This window comes from Rhinoderma darwinii, chromosome 8, assembly GCF_050947455.1.
Source record: "Rhinoderma darwinii isolate aRhiDar2 chromosome 8, aRhiDar2.hap1, whole genome shotgun sequence".
NCBI lineage: Eukaryota > Metazoa > Chordata > Amphibia > Anura > Rhinodermatidae > Rhinoderma > Rhinoderma darwinii.
The window spans coordinates 62,458,712-62,474,153 of NC_134694.1; the positions used below are offsets into that span (position 1 = coordinate 62,458,712).

At 43.0% G+C, this 15,442-nt stretch overlaps 1 protein-coding gene across 1 annotated transcript in view; it reads left to right on the forward strand.

The window, feature by feature from the left end:
• The window catches only part of GDPD2 (glycerophosphodiester phosphodiesterase domain containing 2), an 85,736-nt gene that overhangs the window by 40,294 nt on the left and 30,000 nt on the right, over positions 1 to 15,442 (forward strand). Inside the window, exons 3-4 of the mRNA XM_075835671.1 lie at positions 5,301 to 5,404; positions 5,502 to 5,595. Of these exons, the coding sequence (XP_075691786.1) occupies positions 5,301 to 5,404; positions 5,502 to 5,595 (198 nt within the window). The remainder of the gene's footprint in view (positions 1 to 5,300; positions 5,405 to 5,501; positions 5,596 to 15,442) is intronic.

Sequence of the window (15,442 nt, forward strand, 5' to 3'; positions counted from 1 at the left end):
GCAGTGTGTTGAGTGGGGGTGGGAGGCATATTTGTATGTCCACCCTGTTAGCTACATTCTCTTGAAATGGCCCTGCTTTGTATAGTTACTGATAAATAATATAAATAATTTTTTCAGATTAACTCTACATATGTATTTTAACCCGTTAGTGACCGCCCCAGTGTGTTTTTACGGCGGCCACTAACGGGCTTTATTCTGATGCAATAGCCTTTTTACGGCACTGCATCGGAATAAATAAACAGAGCAGGGAGCCGTTAAATCTCCCTGCTCTCAGCTGCCAGAGGTAGCTGAGGGTTAGGGGCATCCCTGCTCGAACGGGTGAGATCGATATTAGTATCGATCTCACCCGTTTAACCCCTCAGATGCGGCGCTCAATAGCGAGCGCCGCATCTGAGTAGTTTTTGAGAGAGGGAGGGAGCTCCCTCTCATCCCACTGACACCCGGCGATAAGATCGCCGAGTGTCTGTGTCTCCGATGGCAGCCGGGAGCCTAATAAAGGATCCCAGGTCTGCCTGTAGTATATGCCTGCTAGGTCATGCCTCTGGCATGACTTAGCAGATGCCTGTCCGTTTTACATGGACAGGCATAATACACTGCAATACAGAAGTATTGCAGTGTATTATAAATGCGATCGGATAATAGCATAGTGAAGTCCCCTAGTGGGACTAGTAAAAAAAAACAGTTTAACAAAATGTAAAAAAAATAAAGGAAAACCCACTTTTCCCCCTTACAAACTTCTTTATTATTAACAAACAAAATAAAGTAATATTACGCATATTTGGTATCGCCGCATCCGAAACGACCCCAACTATAAACTTATTACATCATTTAACCCGCACGGTGAACGTCGTAAAGAAAAGAAATTAAAAAAAATTAAAAAATTGCTGTTTTCTTTGAATCCAGCCTTAAAAAAAAATGTGATAAAAAGTGATCAAAAAGTCTTCCCACAAAAAAAAAAGCCCTCATACAACTGCATCAGCGAAATAATAAAAGAGTTATGTCTCTTCAAATATGGAGACACAAAAACAAATAATTTTGAAAAAGTGTTTTCACTGTGTAAAAGTAGTAAAACATACAAAAACGATACAAATTTGGTATCGTTGCAATCGCAACATCCCACTGAATAAAGTTAGTGTTATTTATACCACACGGTAAATGGCGTAAATTTAGGACGCAAAAAAGTGTGGCAAAATTGCAGGTTTTTTTCTATTCCCCCCCCCCCAAAAAGTTAATAAAAGTAAATCAATAAATTCTATGTACCCCAAAATGGTGCTATTAAAAATTACAACTTGTCCCGTAAAAAAACATTAAGGTCTAAAATAGGCTGGTCATTAAGGGGTTAATAAAGTCACACAAAAAAACACAACTTTCATGCAAAGAAGACAATAATGCACCAGGCATTTTTTGCCTTTAGGCTTCTGAGGTGCAAGACTAGTATTATGAATGAGGATGTTTTTTGCTGAATGTAAACGAAGCATCTTCACGTTAGTTGTTTTTTTCTGTTTGTTTTTTTGTTTGTTGTTTTATAATGAAAGATTGCCTGGTAAAGTGAAGCACCACTTAGGACAACCGAGCAGAATTCTGTGGAGCATGAAAAATTAAACCAAAGTCCTGTGCATGTTTAATACTAAGCCGAGTTTTTCTTGGAAGAATGCCATACTACCCAATTAATACAGCTTTATACAAATCAGTCTTGCAAAGATGCACAAAAGTGGAGCATCACTTTTACTGAGTTTTAGGGGCATTCAAGTATTTAAAGACAACCTTTCACCTCCCCAAACATGTGCAGCTGAGTGCAGCATGTTATAGGAAAGGCTTCACAAACAGGGTCCCACGTAAAATTATTTTTCTAACTCCCTCCGTTATTTACATATCGGTGCCGTTATATTTGGCGCCCGATATGTAAATAAGCCCCTGAACTGTCAATGGGGCGTTTCTATCTAACTAAAAGGCAAGGGGGCATGATGTCTTCGCTCTGACACGGTCCAATCAGCTGCGGACAGAGTCAGGGCGACTTGCGCTGTGTTCCCTCCCGCGAGTACACACACAGACTTGGTAGTTGTGCTGTAGATAGCGTACGCACGCCCGCATGCGCGCATGGCAGTTCGCTCTCACATCGACATCACCACTCCCGCCGCCACAGAACGAGAAGAGACGAGGAGGAGAAGCACAGATGAGGAGAAGTAGATCTACTTACATACATTGATGTGCGCTTGAACGGCCGTGCGAGCGCGCGCCCACGCTATCTGCAGCCCAACCACAAAGTCTGTGTGTGTTCTCGCGGGAGAGAACACAGCGCACGCCACCCTGACACTGACCGCAGCTGATTGATCAGAGTCAGAGCGAAGAGATCACGACCCCTTGCCTTTTAGTTTGTTAGAAAAGCCCTATTGACTGTTCAGGGGCTTATTTACATATCGGGCGCCAAATATAACAGCACCGATATGTAAATAACGGAGGGAGTTAGAAAAATAATTTTACGTGAGACCGTGTTTGTGAAGCCTTTCCTATAACATGCTGCACTCAGCAGGGGAAAGGTTCTCTTTAAGTCCTGTTTCACTGTGATAGTGGACTTTATACAAGGGTTCCCCAAAACTAATCTGAATGTACCCCCAGAGATCACCTGTAATCTGTGGGGGAACCTGGCAGCAAGCATTCATTTCACCTGCAGCACCACAACAGCGAAAAATAAACCTCTAATATCAATTTGTTGTCAATGTATTGTGCCGGGTCCTCCACAGAGGCAGAGAGACTCTTTGTATCGGCTCCTCTCCACTGCGGCTAATTAATCAAAGTCTTAAATGGGTTCTCCCCACTATTTACTCATTGTTCTAATAGGGTGTTTAAAAAGCCCTTTTAAGTTTGTTTTTTCAATGTGGCAGAGAATAATTTTCAACCTATATTATGTGGGCATCTTTCCAGGTGCACTTATTTATGTATTTATTTATACATTACCAATAAAATGTAAAACTTTCAAGTATTTAAAAATGTCATACATACATAGTCTACATGCATATATTAGTTTAAAGGCCTTATGAAACTGGTAAGTTCTATATAGCCAATTACAAAATCATAGATGCTCGGTCCCAAAACCTACAAAATGTAAAATAAAGTTCTTGACCTGCACTGCTTTTCCAAACAAAAGGATGACAGCTTTTTCATTAAAGGGTTGTATGGATTTAAAAACCTTGCCTGCTTTCTTCTAAAAACAGTGCCACACCTGTCCCACAGGTTGTGTGTGGTATTGCTACTCAGCCCCATATGCTTCAAGAGAGAAGAGCAGCAATACTAGTCACAACTGACGGACCAATGTGGTGCTATTTTTGGAAGACTGCAGACTTATTTTTCTAATCCTGTATGAACCCTTTAATAACTTGAAATTAAGGGAATTTGTTTTGTTGAATATTCCCTTTTAATCATCAGAAATGAAAATCAAAGCCAGAACAAAAAGATGCAGATCATCCGGGCAAAAAACTAAATTCTCATCCTGTCTCCATAACTTTGTGTATCTAGAGTGGATTCAGATGCACCAGAAAGAATTAATAATCAAGTGGATCCAAACATCACTGATCGTTGTGGGTTGTAGCGTGCAAAGAAGTAGTACACGTCAAATGAGGACCACTGGTTCACTACAAACAGATTAGAACTTGTATGATTTAAAGAGGCTCTGTCACCAGATTTTCAAACCCCTATCTCCTATTGCAGCAGATCGGCGCTGCAATGTAGATAACAGTAACGTTTTGTTTTTTTCAAAAACGAGCATTTTTGGCCAAGTTATGACCATTTTTATATTTATCCAAATGAGCCTTTCTTATGTACAACTGGGCGTGTTTAAAGTTATGTCCAACTGGGCGTGTATTGTGTGTGTACATCTGGGCGTTTTTACTTGTTTTACTAGCTGGGCGTTGTGAATGGAAGTGTATGATGCTGACGAATCAGCATCATCCACTTCTCTTCGTTACCACCCAGCTTCTGGCAGTGTACAGACACACAGCGTGTCCTCGCGAGATCACGCTGTGACGTCACTCACTTCCTCCCACAGGAACTTCATTGCGTCGGATGAGCGAGGACACGGTGTGTGTCTGTGAACTGCCAGAAGCTGGGTGGTAACGAAGAGAAGTGGATGATGCTGATTCGTCAGCATCATACACTTCTATTCACAACGCCCAGCTAGTAAAACAAGTAAAAACGCCCAGATGTAACGAACACAATACACGCCCAGTTGGACATAACTTTAAACACGCCCAGTTGTACATAAGAAAGGCTCATTTGCATAAATATAAAAATGGTCATAACTTGGCCAAAAATGCTCGTTTTTGAAAAAAAACAAAAAACTTTACTGTTATCTACATTGCAGCGCCGATCTGCTGCAATAGGAGATAGGGGTTTGAAAATCTGGTGACCGAGCCTCTTTAAAGAGGCTCTGTCACCAGATTTTGCAACCCCTATCTGCTATTGCAGCAGATAGGCGCTGCAATGTAGATTACAGTAACGTTTTTATTTTTAAAAAACGAGCATTTTTGGCCAAGTTATGACCATTTTCGTATTTATGCAAATGAGGCTTGCAAAAGTACAACTGGGCGTGTTGAAAAGTAAAAGTACATCGGGGCGTGTATTATGTGCGTACATCGGGGCGTGTTTACTACTTTTACTAGCTGGGCGTTGTGTATAGAAGTATCATCCACTTCTCTTCACAACGCCCAGCTTCTGGCAGTGCAGACACAGCCGTGTTCTCCAGAGATCACGCTGTGACGTCACTCACAGGTCCTGCATCGTGTCGGCACCAGAGGCTACAGATGATTCTGCAGCAGCATCGTCGTTTGCAGGTAAGTCGATGTAGCTACTTACCTGCTGATGCTGCTGCAGAATCAACTGTAGCCTCTGGTGCCGACACGATGCAGGACCTGTGAGTGACGTCACAGATCTGCACTGCCAGAAGCTGGGCGTTCTGAAGAGAAGTGGATGATACTTCTTGTCAGAACGCCCAGCTAGTAAAAGTAGTAAACACGCCCCGATGTACACACATAATACACGCCCAGTTGTACTTTTACTTTTCAACACGCCCAGTTGTACTTTTGCAAGCCTCATTTGCATAAATACAAAAATGGCCATAACTTGGCCAAAAATGCTCGTTTTTTAAAAATAAAAACGTTACTGTAATCTACATTGCAGCGCCGATCTGCTGCAATAGCAGATAGGGGCTGCAAAATCTGGTGACAGAGCCTCTTTAAGTTTTAAGAAGGCTTGAAGATGCTGAGATAATACTGACTGTTACTAAAGTCTTGATCATTGTTTTCCAGTGTGGTTGTGTCTGGGTTCTCCTGCTTTTCAGTGTGTTCCTTTTTACCTTGATATGGTTGTATGTCACCTTGATCCTGAAAAATGATATACACAACTTTAATGAGTAAGTAGCGTTCTAGTTTCTTTATTTCATAGAATAAATTATTGTCATTTCTGATGTCCACAACTCTTTCTGATTTTTTAAAATTTATTTTCAATAGGGAAATCTTCCGGCTCATAGGTTTTTGGCAAGACTGGTCTGTTGTCCTGATAACAGTGGCTGCTGTGCTGGCCTCATACTGCCTTGTCCTTCTCGTATGTGTGGTTTGTTAATTCTAACAGATGAGTATTGACAGTTTTTTTAGTTGCAAATCGGGAGGCACACAAATTAAAAGCATTTTTCCACCACAATGTTTTATCCTATGTAAGGGCCTAACCGCTTTAAGTACTGTTTTGTAGGGTAGAGCAGACTATGCATAGGACCTAAAGAAACAAGTAAAAGCATTCGGCTATTTTCTAACTCACATTCATTTCAAGGGAGAGAGACTACGCGTAGCCTGTTCTTGGAAGACTACTAGACAGTTTTCATAAATATCCTGCAATTTAAATGTTAGAAATGTGTTTCCTTCACATTATAGTATTTTTCTTAAGAGGGAGGAGTATTGCAGTCATCTATAATTCTTCGATACCTCCCAACCATCCCGTTTTTTTTACCGAATTGTCCTTTGAACGGGTCACAAAATGGGTGAAAATAACATAAAAGTGAGCGTTCCCAGGCGGTTTTGTGGGCGTTCCCGAGGCGGATCAGGGTGGGGCTTACAATTGTCCTGCAAATGTTAGGTGGTATGTTCTTCTTTCTCCAAGCACAGAGTGTGGAATGCTAAAACGAGGTACATTGTAAAACTTTTAAAGGCTTTGTGCACTTTCGCAACCAATTTATATTTTTTTTTATTATTGCTCCAGGGCATCTAAAATGAAAAATAAAGCAACTTACAAAATAGCGTTTATCAATATTTCCTGCCATTATGAGTCTATATCTACTAAGCAAACCCTATATAGTCTGATCCTGCAGTCCCATCCATCTGCCACCTTCTTCCTAACATAAATTGAGTTGATTAGCAAGAAGTTGGAGGAAATGGAAAGAATTATGACTGCAGAAGCAGGCTATACAGAGTTTAATGTCTGATACCATGGAGAACCATAGATCTGCATATCGGCTGCACACAAAATGGTAGGACATTTTTAATGAAGACTTTATTTCTTCATCATTTTTTATCCTATTTTAGATGTATTGGAGAAGTGACAAAAAATGGTTGCAAAGGTGGACATAGGATAGCTCCTGACTACCAAACTTGCTGCAAAGTGTTGAGCAGAAAATAATATTGAACTTTTTTTTTCACACAAAGAACATTCATTCCTCTGATGTTGGGATAACTGTTCATCTGCTGTTAGTTAAGTTAGAATACAGAAAAATGAACTTGCCATGGTGTTCTCCTTTTACCTGTCCCTATTCTGGCCAATCTCGCAGTACAATGTCCGGCATAACTAAAATACTCTACTACATGAGGTGGTGGCTGAGATAATTTACATCAAGGTCTAGTGCTAGGAGCAGTGGTAGAGACTATCCACGCATCACCAGTTCCTTTATGCGAGCCTTTACAATTGAAATTGTGCTGACGGTGGTCTAAAAGTAACCGCTGTTGTAATAAATTCAGTACAATCTACAAATGCTGTCAAAGTGCAGTAGAGGTTCTATTTAGAGAGGCATCATACATTTACTAGTGCTAAACGAAGACCAAATCTAGTGCTCCTGTTTTACAATATATACATTGTGATTTTAAATCCACCTGCCTAATATTTTGTAGATCCCCCTAGTACCGCAAAAACTACTGTGACTACCTGTCAAGGCATGTACTCCACAAGGCCTCTAAAGGTCTGCAAAAAAAACAAGCCCCCATAAAGCTATGTCAATGGAAAAAAGGGTTCTAGCCATTCTCAAAATGCGGCAATACAAAAAAAATAAAAAATCATTGCTGGGTCCTGAAGGCTTAAAATAGGCCTAGGCCATGTTCTTAAAGAGGCTCTGTCACCAGATTTTGCAACCCCTATCTGCTATTGCAGCAGATAGGCGCTGCAATGTAGATTACAGTAACGTTTTTATTTTTAAAAAACGAGCATTTTTGGCCAAGTTATGACCATTTTTGTAATTATGCAAATGAGGCTTGCAAAAGTCCAAGTGGGTGTGTTTAAAAGTAAAAGTCCAAGTGGGCGTGTATTATGTGCGTACATCGGGGCGTTTTTAATACTTTTACTAGCTGGGCGCTGTGAAGAGAAGTAACATCCTCTTCTCTTCAGAACGCCCAGCTTCTGACAGTGCAGATCTGTGACGTCACTCACAGGTCCTGCATCGTGACGGCCACATCGGCAGCAGAGGCTACAGTTGATTCTGCAGCAGCATCAGCGTTTGCAGGTAAGATCGACTTACCTGCAAACGCTGATGCTGCTGCAGAATCAACTGTAGCCTCTGGTGCCGATGTGGCCGTCACGATGCAGGACCTGTGATTGACGTCACAGATCTGCACTGTCACAAGCTGGGCGTTCTGAAGAGAAGAGGATGCTACTTCTCATCAGAGCGCCCAGCTAGTGAAAGTATTAAAAACGCCCCGATGTACGCACATAATACACGCCCACTTGGACTTTTACTTTTAAACACACCCACTTGGACTTTTGCAAGCCTCATTTGCATAACTACAAAAATGGTCATAACTTGGCCAAAAATGCTCGTTTTTTTAAAATAAAAACGTTACTGTAATCTACATTGCAGCGCCGATCTGCTGCAATAGCAGATAGGGGTTGCAAAATCTGGTGACAGAGCCTCTTTAAAGGGGTTATCCCACTATCAAAATAAAAAAATGTAAAAACTGTTCTCTAGAAATTAAACTTTAGAATTTTTTTTTAAATTATACCTACATTAATTGGTGCCCCCTGGTGTCGAAATCCTTACTGAATGAGCATGACCCCCTCGCATGCTTAGTTTTTTGTTTTCTTTTACCAGCCGGATCCTCATTATGTATACTGGCAAATCGATCCCGGTAATGCAAGTGTGCTCCGGTGACCAACTAAAACTGTAGTGCAGGCATACTGACACGGTAGGGGAAGGAGGCAGACTGCATCGCTGTAATGCAGTCTGTGTGGTGGGGGGTGGATTACAGGAGAAGCACATGGGATTTGTAGCAAACCGCACCTACAGTGAAATCACATGTGTCTGTTCTGCAGCCCACCCATAATAGTGCGCATGCTCCACGGAGATAAGGAGAAAGACAAAACCTCAGGAAAAAGTAAAGAAAATTCTTGTACAGCAATTTTATTATGATTTGTAACTCATTTTGAGAAAAGGAGTTGAGAGGCAACCTCTTTTAATGGGTTAAATACCTGATATATTGCAAAACAAGAATAGTATAGCTGAAATTTGCTTACCGAAATGTTCATTTCCTGGAGTCCGGAGGCAGCACACAAATGAGATTTGTAAAGCAATGTTTATAGGGTGAGAGATCCAGTCGCTTTATTTAACACCATTTTGCCAAAGGCTGAACCCTCAGAAGCAGAAACGTCCAACCTATAGTGACGGATGAAGGTTGAAGGTGATGCCCAAGTTGCTGCTTTGCAGATCTGCTCCAAGGGCATACGACCAAATTCTGCCCATGGGGTTGCAGTAGAACGAGTGGAGTGAGCTTTTACATGGATCAGAGCAGTCTGCCCGCACAGAGAATAACATAGACTGATGGTGTCTTTTATCTATCTAGCCAGGGTAGCTTTACTGTTTTTTGGCCTTTGGCATTGCCATGAAATTGTAATAAGGATTCTGAATGGTTGAATTGTCTGAAGGTATGAGAGCACTGCTCTTTTTACATCCAGAGTATGTAGAGAGGTTTGATGGATGATGCAGTCATGTAATATGCGAAGATATGGCTCTTTGCATGACAGGGCCTGCAGTTCTCCTACTCTCTTTGCCGAAGTGATTGCCACTAAGAATAGAGTTTTGTAGGATGTGTTTCAGGCTAGCTTGAAGAATAGGTTCAAACGGAGGACCTGTTAATGTTTGGAGGCCCAAGGACAAATCCCACGAAGGAACAGGATTATGAACCTCAGGTTTTAGATTTCTTATAGCTTTGAAGAATCTACGTATCAGAGCCGAATTAGAAAATTTTTATTCTAATTGAGCATTTATGGCTGTGAAGTGCACTTTCAGCGTGTTGTATTTAAGGCCTTTGTTGAAACCTTCTTGGGGAAATTAAAGAAGGGATGCGAGAACGTCCATAGAGACTGAGTTTGAGAAAGCCAGTTTTTATAGATATTCCAGACTCTATTGTACACAGAAATGGTGGCTGGTTTTCTAGCCGCAAGTAGTGTTTTAATGACCACTTCTGACAGGCCTGATTGAGCGAGAGTCCCTAAAACAGTCTCCAAACCGTCAGATGTAAGTTGCGGACCTGTTGGTGAAAGTAACCTTTCTGGATGAGGAGGTCTTGATGGGCTGGCAGTTTCCAGAATCTGCCTCTTGTAAGATATAATGCAAGAGAAACCAAGCCCGGCGTGGCCAGAAGGGTATCACTGCGATGGCTTCTGCTTTCTCGTCTAAGATTTTCCTGAGGACTTTCTGAATTAGAGGAAGAGGCGGGAAGACATAGATCAACTTGTTGGACCAACTGATCGACAGTCCGTCTATGGCTACTGTGTGACCTATTGGGGACAGAGAAGAAACTTTTTTTTTTTTTCGTGTTGTCCCATGATGCCATCACGTCTAGATCTGGTACTCCCATCCTCATGGTGATCTGTCTGAATATCTCTGGATTCTGGCTCAATTCTCCTGAATGTAAGGTGTTCCGACTTAGCCAGACTGCTCGGTGGTTGAGAGAAACCCGGATATGAACTGCCGAATATTCAGAAGATTGGATTCGGACCATGTCATTATAGCTCTGCACTCTTTGGAAAGTTGATGACTCCTCGTGCCGCCCTATTTGTTTATATAGTAGACTGATGCCAGGTTGTCTGTCTGGACCAGGACATTGCGATTGTGAAGGACAGAGTGAAAATGATGAAGTGCTAGCTTGACCGCTTTCAATTCTCTTAGGTTGGATGAAAGAGACTTCTCCTAAGGTGACCATAACTGCTGGCTCCAATGATTTTCTACATGAGCACCCCAGCCCAAAGAGGATGCATCTGTTGTGAGAGTCACCTAAAGATGATGAGTCAGAGTTCTGCCTGAGGAAAGTCTGAGGGGATTTAGCCACCATTGTAGATATCTTATGGTGTGAGTGGAGAGAGAGATGACTGTCTAGACTTGTCAGGTTCTTGTTCCATAGGGCCAGTATGTTTGATTGTAAACTTCTTATGTGGGCTCTGGCCCAGGAAACTCCGTCTATGGATGATGTTAATAGCCCCAGTACCCTCATGGATGAGCAGACAGAGACTCTGAGGTCTGAGATTAAGTCAGTCACTTCTGTCACAATTGTCCTTCTCCTTTCTACAGATAATCTTAGGGACATAAATTGGGAGTTGATCAGGAACCCTAAGAACTTTATCTCCTGGACCGGAGTGAGTTGAGATTTCTCCTGATTTATCAGGAACCCATGATCTTTCAGAGCTGTCAGTCACTTGAAGATGGAGAATTAGATATTCTTTGGAGGGGGAGACAATCAGCCAGTCGTCTAGATATGGAATCACTGTTACCCCTTGGAGACGAAGAGCTGCAGTGAGAACTACCACAATTTTGGTGAACACCTGAGGTGCTGAGGTGATGCCGAATGGGCGACACTTGAATTGGTAGTGAAGAGTTTGTGACTTGTTCTGGATGGCTATCCTGAGATATTTCCAGTGGCTTTGTAAGATGGGAACATGTAGATATGCATCTGTCAGATCTATGGATGCCATAAACTGTCTTTTTGAAGAATGGCAAGGACAGATCGAATAGTTTCCATCTTGAATTTTTTTTTGTTGTCAAGAACTTGTTTAGATATGTAATGTGTATCTATAATTAGGCGCCATTTTTATTCTGGTTTTGGGACTAGAAAACTCTTGAACAAGAATTTGTCCGGTGGGAAGCGTTTGAATTCTAGTGTGTACCCCCTTTGAATTGTGGTAGGACACCTACTCATCTGAGGAGGTGTTTGACCAAATGGACAAAAAAAGGTGTAGTATTCCTCCCACCTGCGCTTTTACAGCTCTGGCGTCATAAATCATTGGGTTTTGGGTTCTGCTTCTTTTTGAAGTTACCCAGGTTTGTTTTGGCGAGGTCTGGACCGCCACTGCTTATTCTGGAATCTGGAATTCTTTCTGAATTTTGGGGACCTCTTTCTTTGAAAACGAAAATGACCTAAAACTGGGATTAGGTCTTTTCGTTTGAGGAAAGGAGTGACCATTCCCATCCGCAAGAGCTTTCAGCTGTGGACCAAACAGATTACCTGACTGAAAAGGCAAATTACAACAATTTGTCTTGGCACGAATATCCCCATTCCAGAGTTTTAGCAATATGGTTCTTCTGGCTGAATTAGCGGCAGACATAGCTTTAGATAAATTTTTAATAATATCAAGTGGAGCATCACAAAGAAATTCAGACACATTTTTAATGAGAGATAGTGACTCCAAAATGTCATCTCTAGGCACCCCATCTTCTAAATCTTGGGTTAACTGGCTTAACCACACATGTACGGCTCTAGCCACTGGAACTGCAGAGAAAGCCACTTTACATGAAGCAGCTGCAGATAAATAGGATTTTTTTTTATTTATTTTTTAATAACCCATCAGCCTTCCTTTCCATAGGGTCTGGAAGCAGGCTAGAATCTGCTGATGGGAATATGGATTCTTTAGAGCGCTTGGCATCTATTTTTGGTACAGAGTCCCACTGATCCACATAATGAGAAGCCATTTTATAGGTGGATTTAAACCTTGCACTTTGTTCAAATCTTTTTCCTGGCTTAGTCCACTCTCTCTGCAAACACTCCTTTATCTTTAATGATAGGAAAGTAAAGGAGCGGGTCTTTATTACACTTATCCTTTGTTTTTTTTTTACACTTATCCTTTGGGTCTTTTACACTCCATAGTGGCTTTTACCGCTTTAATGAGAGGGGGAAAATTCTCTTTCTTGAGAAGAAAAAGATCCTCAGGATCATCAGAGTCATCAATATAAATGTATTCCCCTTCAGATGATGGGGATACACTAGAGGATGATGGGGAAGTTGCTCTGGCTGGGTTATGCTTACTCTTTTTATGAGAAGATTTAATCACTTTAAATGTGGAGGAAAGTTTCTCTTTAAACCAAGACAAGAATGATTGTGCTTCAGCCCTCTGAGGATCCTGTTCCTCTGTGTCACAGCATATAGAACATATATTTAATGCTGCATCTTCAAACAGGGACTGGCTGCATTTTTCACACATTCTATGTCTAGATTTTCTCTTTTTCCACTGACATGTCTGGAGGAGGACATCTAGCAGAAAACAGAGAGAGAGCCATTAGGACACCTGCTATGAACATGCAACATAGAAGTGGAAATAGAGGCCAGAAAACCAAACTCAGTAAGTATAAACTGAGGGTATGTGCACACAACCTATTTTCAGACATAATGGAGGCGTTTTACGCCTTGAATTACGCCTGAAAAACGCCCCTAATACGCCTACAAACATCTGCCCATTACTTTCAATGAGAATTATGATGTTCTGTTCCCACGAGCCTTTATTTTACGCTTCGCTGTCAAAAAACGGAGCGTAAAAAGACGCTCCGTAAAAAGAAGTAGCATGTCACTTCTTGAGGCATTTTTTGGAGCTGATTTTCCATTGAACACTATGAAAAACGCCTCAAAAAACGCATCAAAAAACGTCTGAAAAGAAGCCTCAAAAGAAGCTCCAAATTTCATTCTCCGCTTCAAAAACACCTGAAAATCAGAGGCTGTTTTCTCTGAAATCAGCTCCGTATTTTTCAGACGTTTTTTGTTAAGCGTGTGAACATACCCTAAGGCTGGATTCACACGACCATGTTACGTCCGTAATGGACGGAACGTATTTCGGCTGGAAGACCCGGACCGAACACACTGCAGGGAGCCAGGCTCCTAGCATCATAGTTGTGTACGACGCTAAGGCTATGTTCACACGGAGTATTTTGGGGGAGGAATATCTGCCTCAAAGCTCCAAACGGAATTTTGAGGCAGATATTCCTCCCCCAAAATACTCCGTGTGAATAGCAATTATCGCGCCGTTTTTCGCCCGCGGCCATTGAGCGCCGCGGGCAGAAAACACGCTTTCTCCTGCCTCCCATTGAAGTCAATGGGAGGTCGGAGGCGGAAGCGCCCGAAGATAGGGCATGTCGCTTCTTTTTCCCGCGAGGCAGTTTTACTGCTCGCGGGAAAAAGACGCCGACGCCTCCCATTGAAATCAATGGGAGGCTTTCTGGGGCCGTTTCTGCCGAGTTTTGCGACGCGGTTTCCGCGTCAAAAAACTCGGCAAAAGACCCCGTGTGAACATAGCCTAAGAGTCCCTGCCTCGCTGCCGGACAACTGTCCCGTACTGAAAACATGATTACAGTACGGGACAGTTGTCCGGCAGCGAGGCAGGGACTCCTAGCATCGCACATAACTATGATGCTAGGAGCCCGGCTTCTTGCAGTGTGTTCGGTCCGGGACTTCCGGCCGAAATATGTTCCGTCCATTACGGATGTAACATGGTCGTGTGAATCCAGCCTAAGAGTTTTGGTAACAAAAGAGCAACAGCCGCTGTTTATAATGTATAGTACCCACAGTCATGGCCGGCCTTAGCTATGTGCGACACGTGCGGTTGCACAGGGCGCCGGCCGCCATGCTGTAAGGGGGGCGCCAGTGGGTACGAGCCGAAGAGAGGAGAAATGTTCCTTCCTCTCCACAGCTGTGTGAAGTGAGCGCTGATTGGAGGAGCAGCAGGTGCTTCTGTCTGCTCCACCAATCGGCACAGCCTGTACTGCAGTGTCACAGACACTCAGCACCTCACGCAGCTCCTTCCTGCTGTGCTGCTGCCACAGTGAAGACTCCTCCACGGAGCTCCGGAGTCAGGTAAGGCAGCAGCTTTAGCTTAATCTATGTTTATTTATGTGCAGTGTGAGGGAGGGGGAGAGAGGGGGCTTTATGTGATGTGTAACAGGATGTTTTTTTTTGTTTGTTTTTTTGCAAAGATCGATTTTGTGGGGGAGGGGAGACTAGGTTATAGGTGATTTGTGTGTGTATTTTTTACAGATCGATTTTGAAGGTGAGGGGACACTGCCCTAAATGCTATAGGAGTGTGGGGGGGGGGGTTCTTTATACATGTATTTTGTGGGAGGGGGACTTCTGTATAGTTTATTTTGTGGTGTAGGAGCTTATTATGAATCATGGGGGAGGGGAACTTAGCGTTATGTATGGGGGAGAAAGGATTCTTTAGGTTAAGGCCACACGGAGCGGCCCTCACACTGTCGCAACGCGGCCAACAACCGCGCTGGCACTATGTAGGAGCGGCTGTCAAATACCTCGTTGAGGGGTATTCCGGTTACATTCGCACGCGCACTGCCGCTCCATTCATTCTCTATGGGAGCGCCGGAGATAGCTGAGTGCAGTGTTCTGCTTCTTCCGGCGCTCCCATAGAGAATGGATAGGGGGTAAGTTGTTGCAATTTGCAAAATCGTGCGGCCATAAAGGGTGTATTAATTCATGGCCGCACGTTAACGCGGGTAAACCGTCCCTTTATCTGCAAAATCGTGCGGCCATGAATTAATACACCCTTTATGGCCGCACGATTTTCAAATTACAACAACTTACCCCCTATTTATTCTCTATGGGAGCGCCGGAAAAAGCCGAACACTGCACTCGGCTATCTCCGGCGCTCCCATAGAGAATGAATGGAGCGGCAGTGCGCATGCGAATGTAACTGGAATACATGCGGCCACTAACAGGCTGTTTGACAGCCGCACTGAACATGGTGCCGGCGTGGTTGTTAGCTGCGTTATGACTGTGTCAGGGCCGCTCTGTGTGGCCTTACCCTTCGGCTGGATTCACACGAGCGCGTGCCTTTTGCGCACGCAATAAACGCGGCATTTTGCCTGCGCAAAATGCACTTGACAGCTCCGTGTGTTATCACCATATGATGCGCGGCTGCCTGCTTTTTGCGC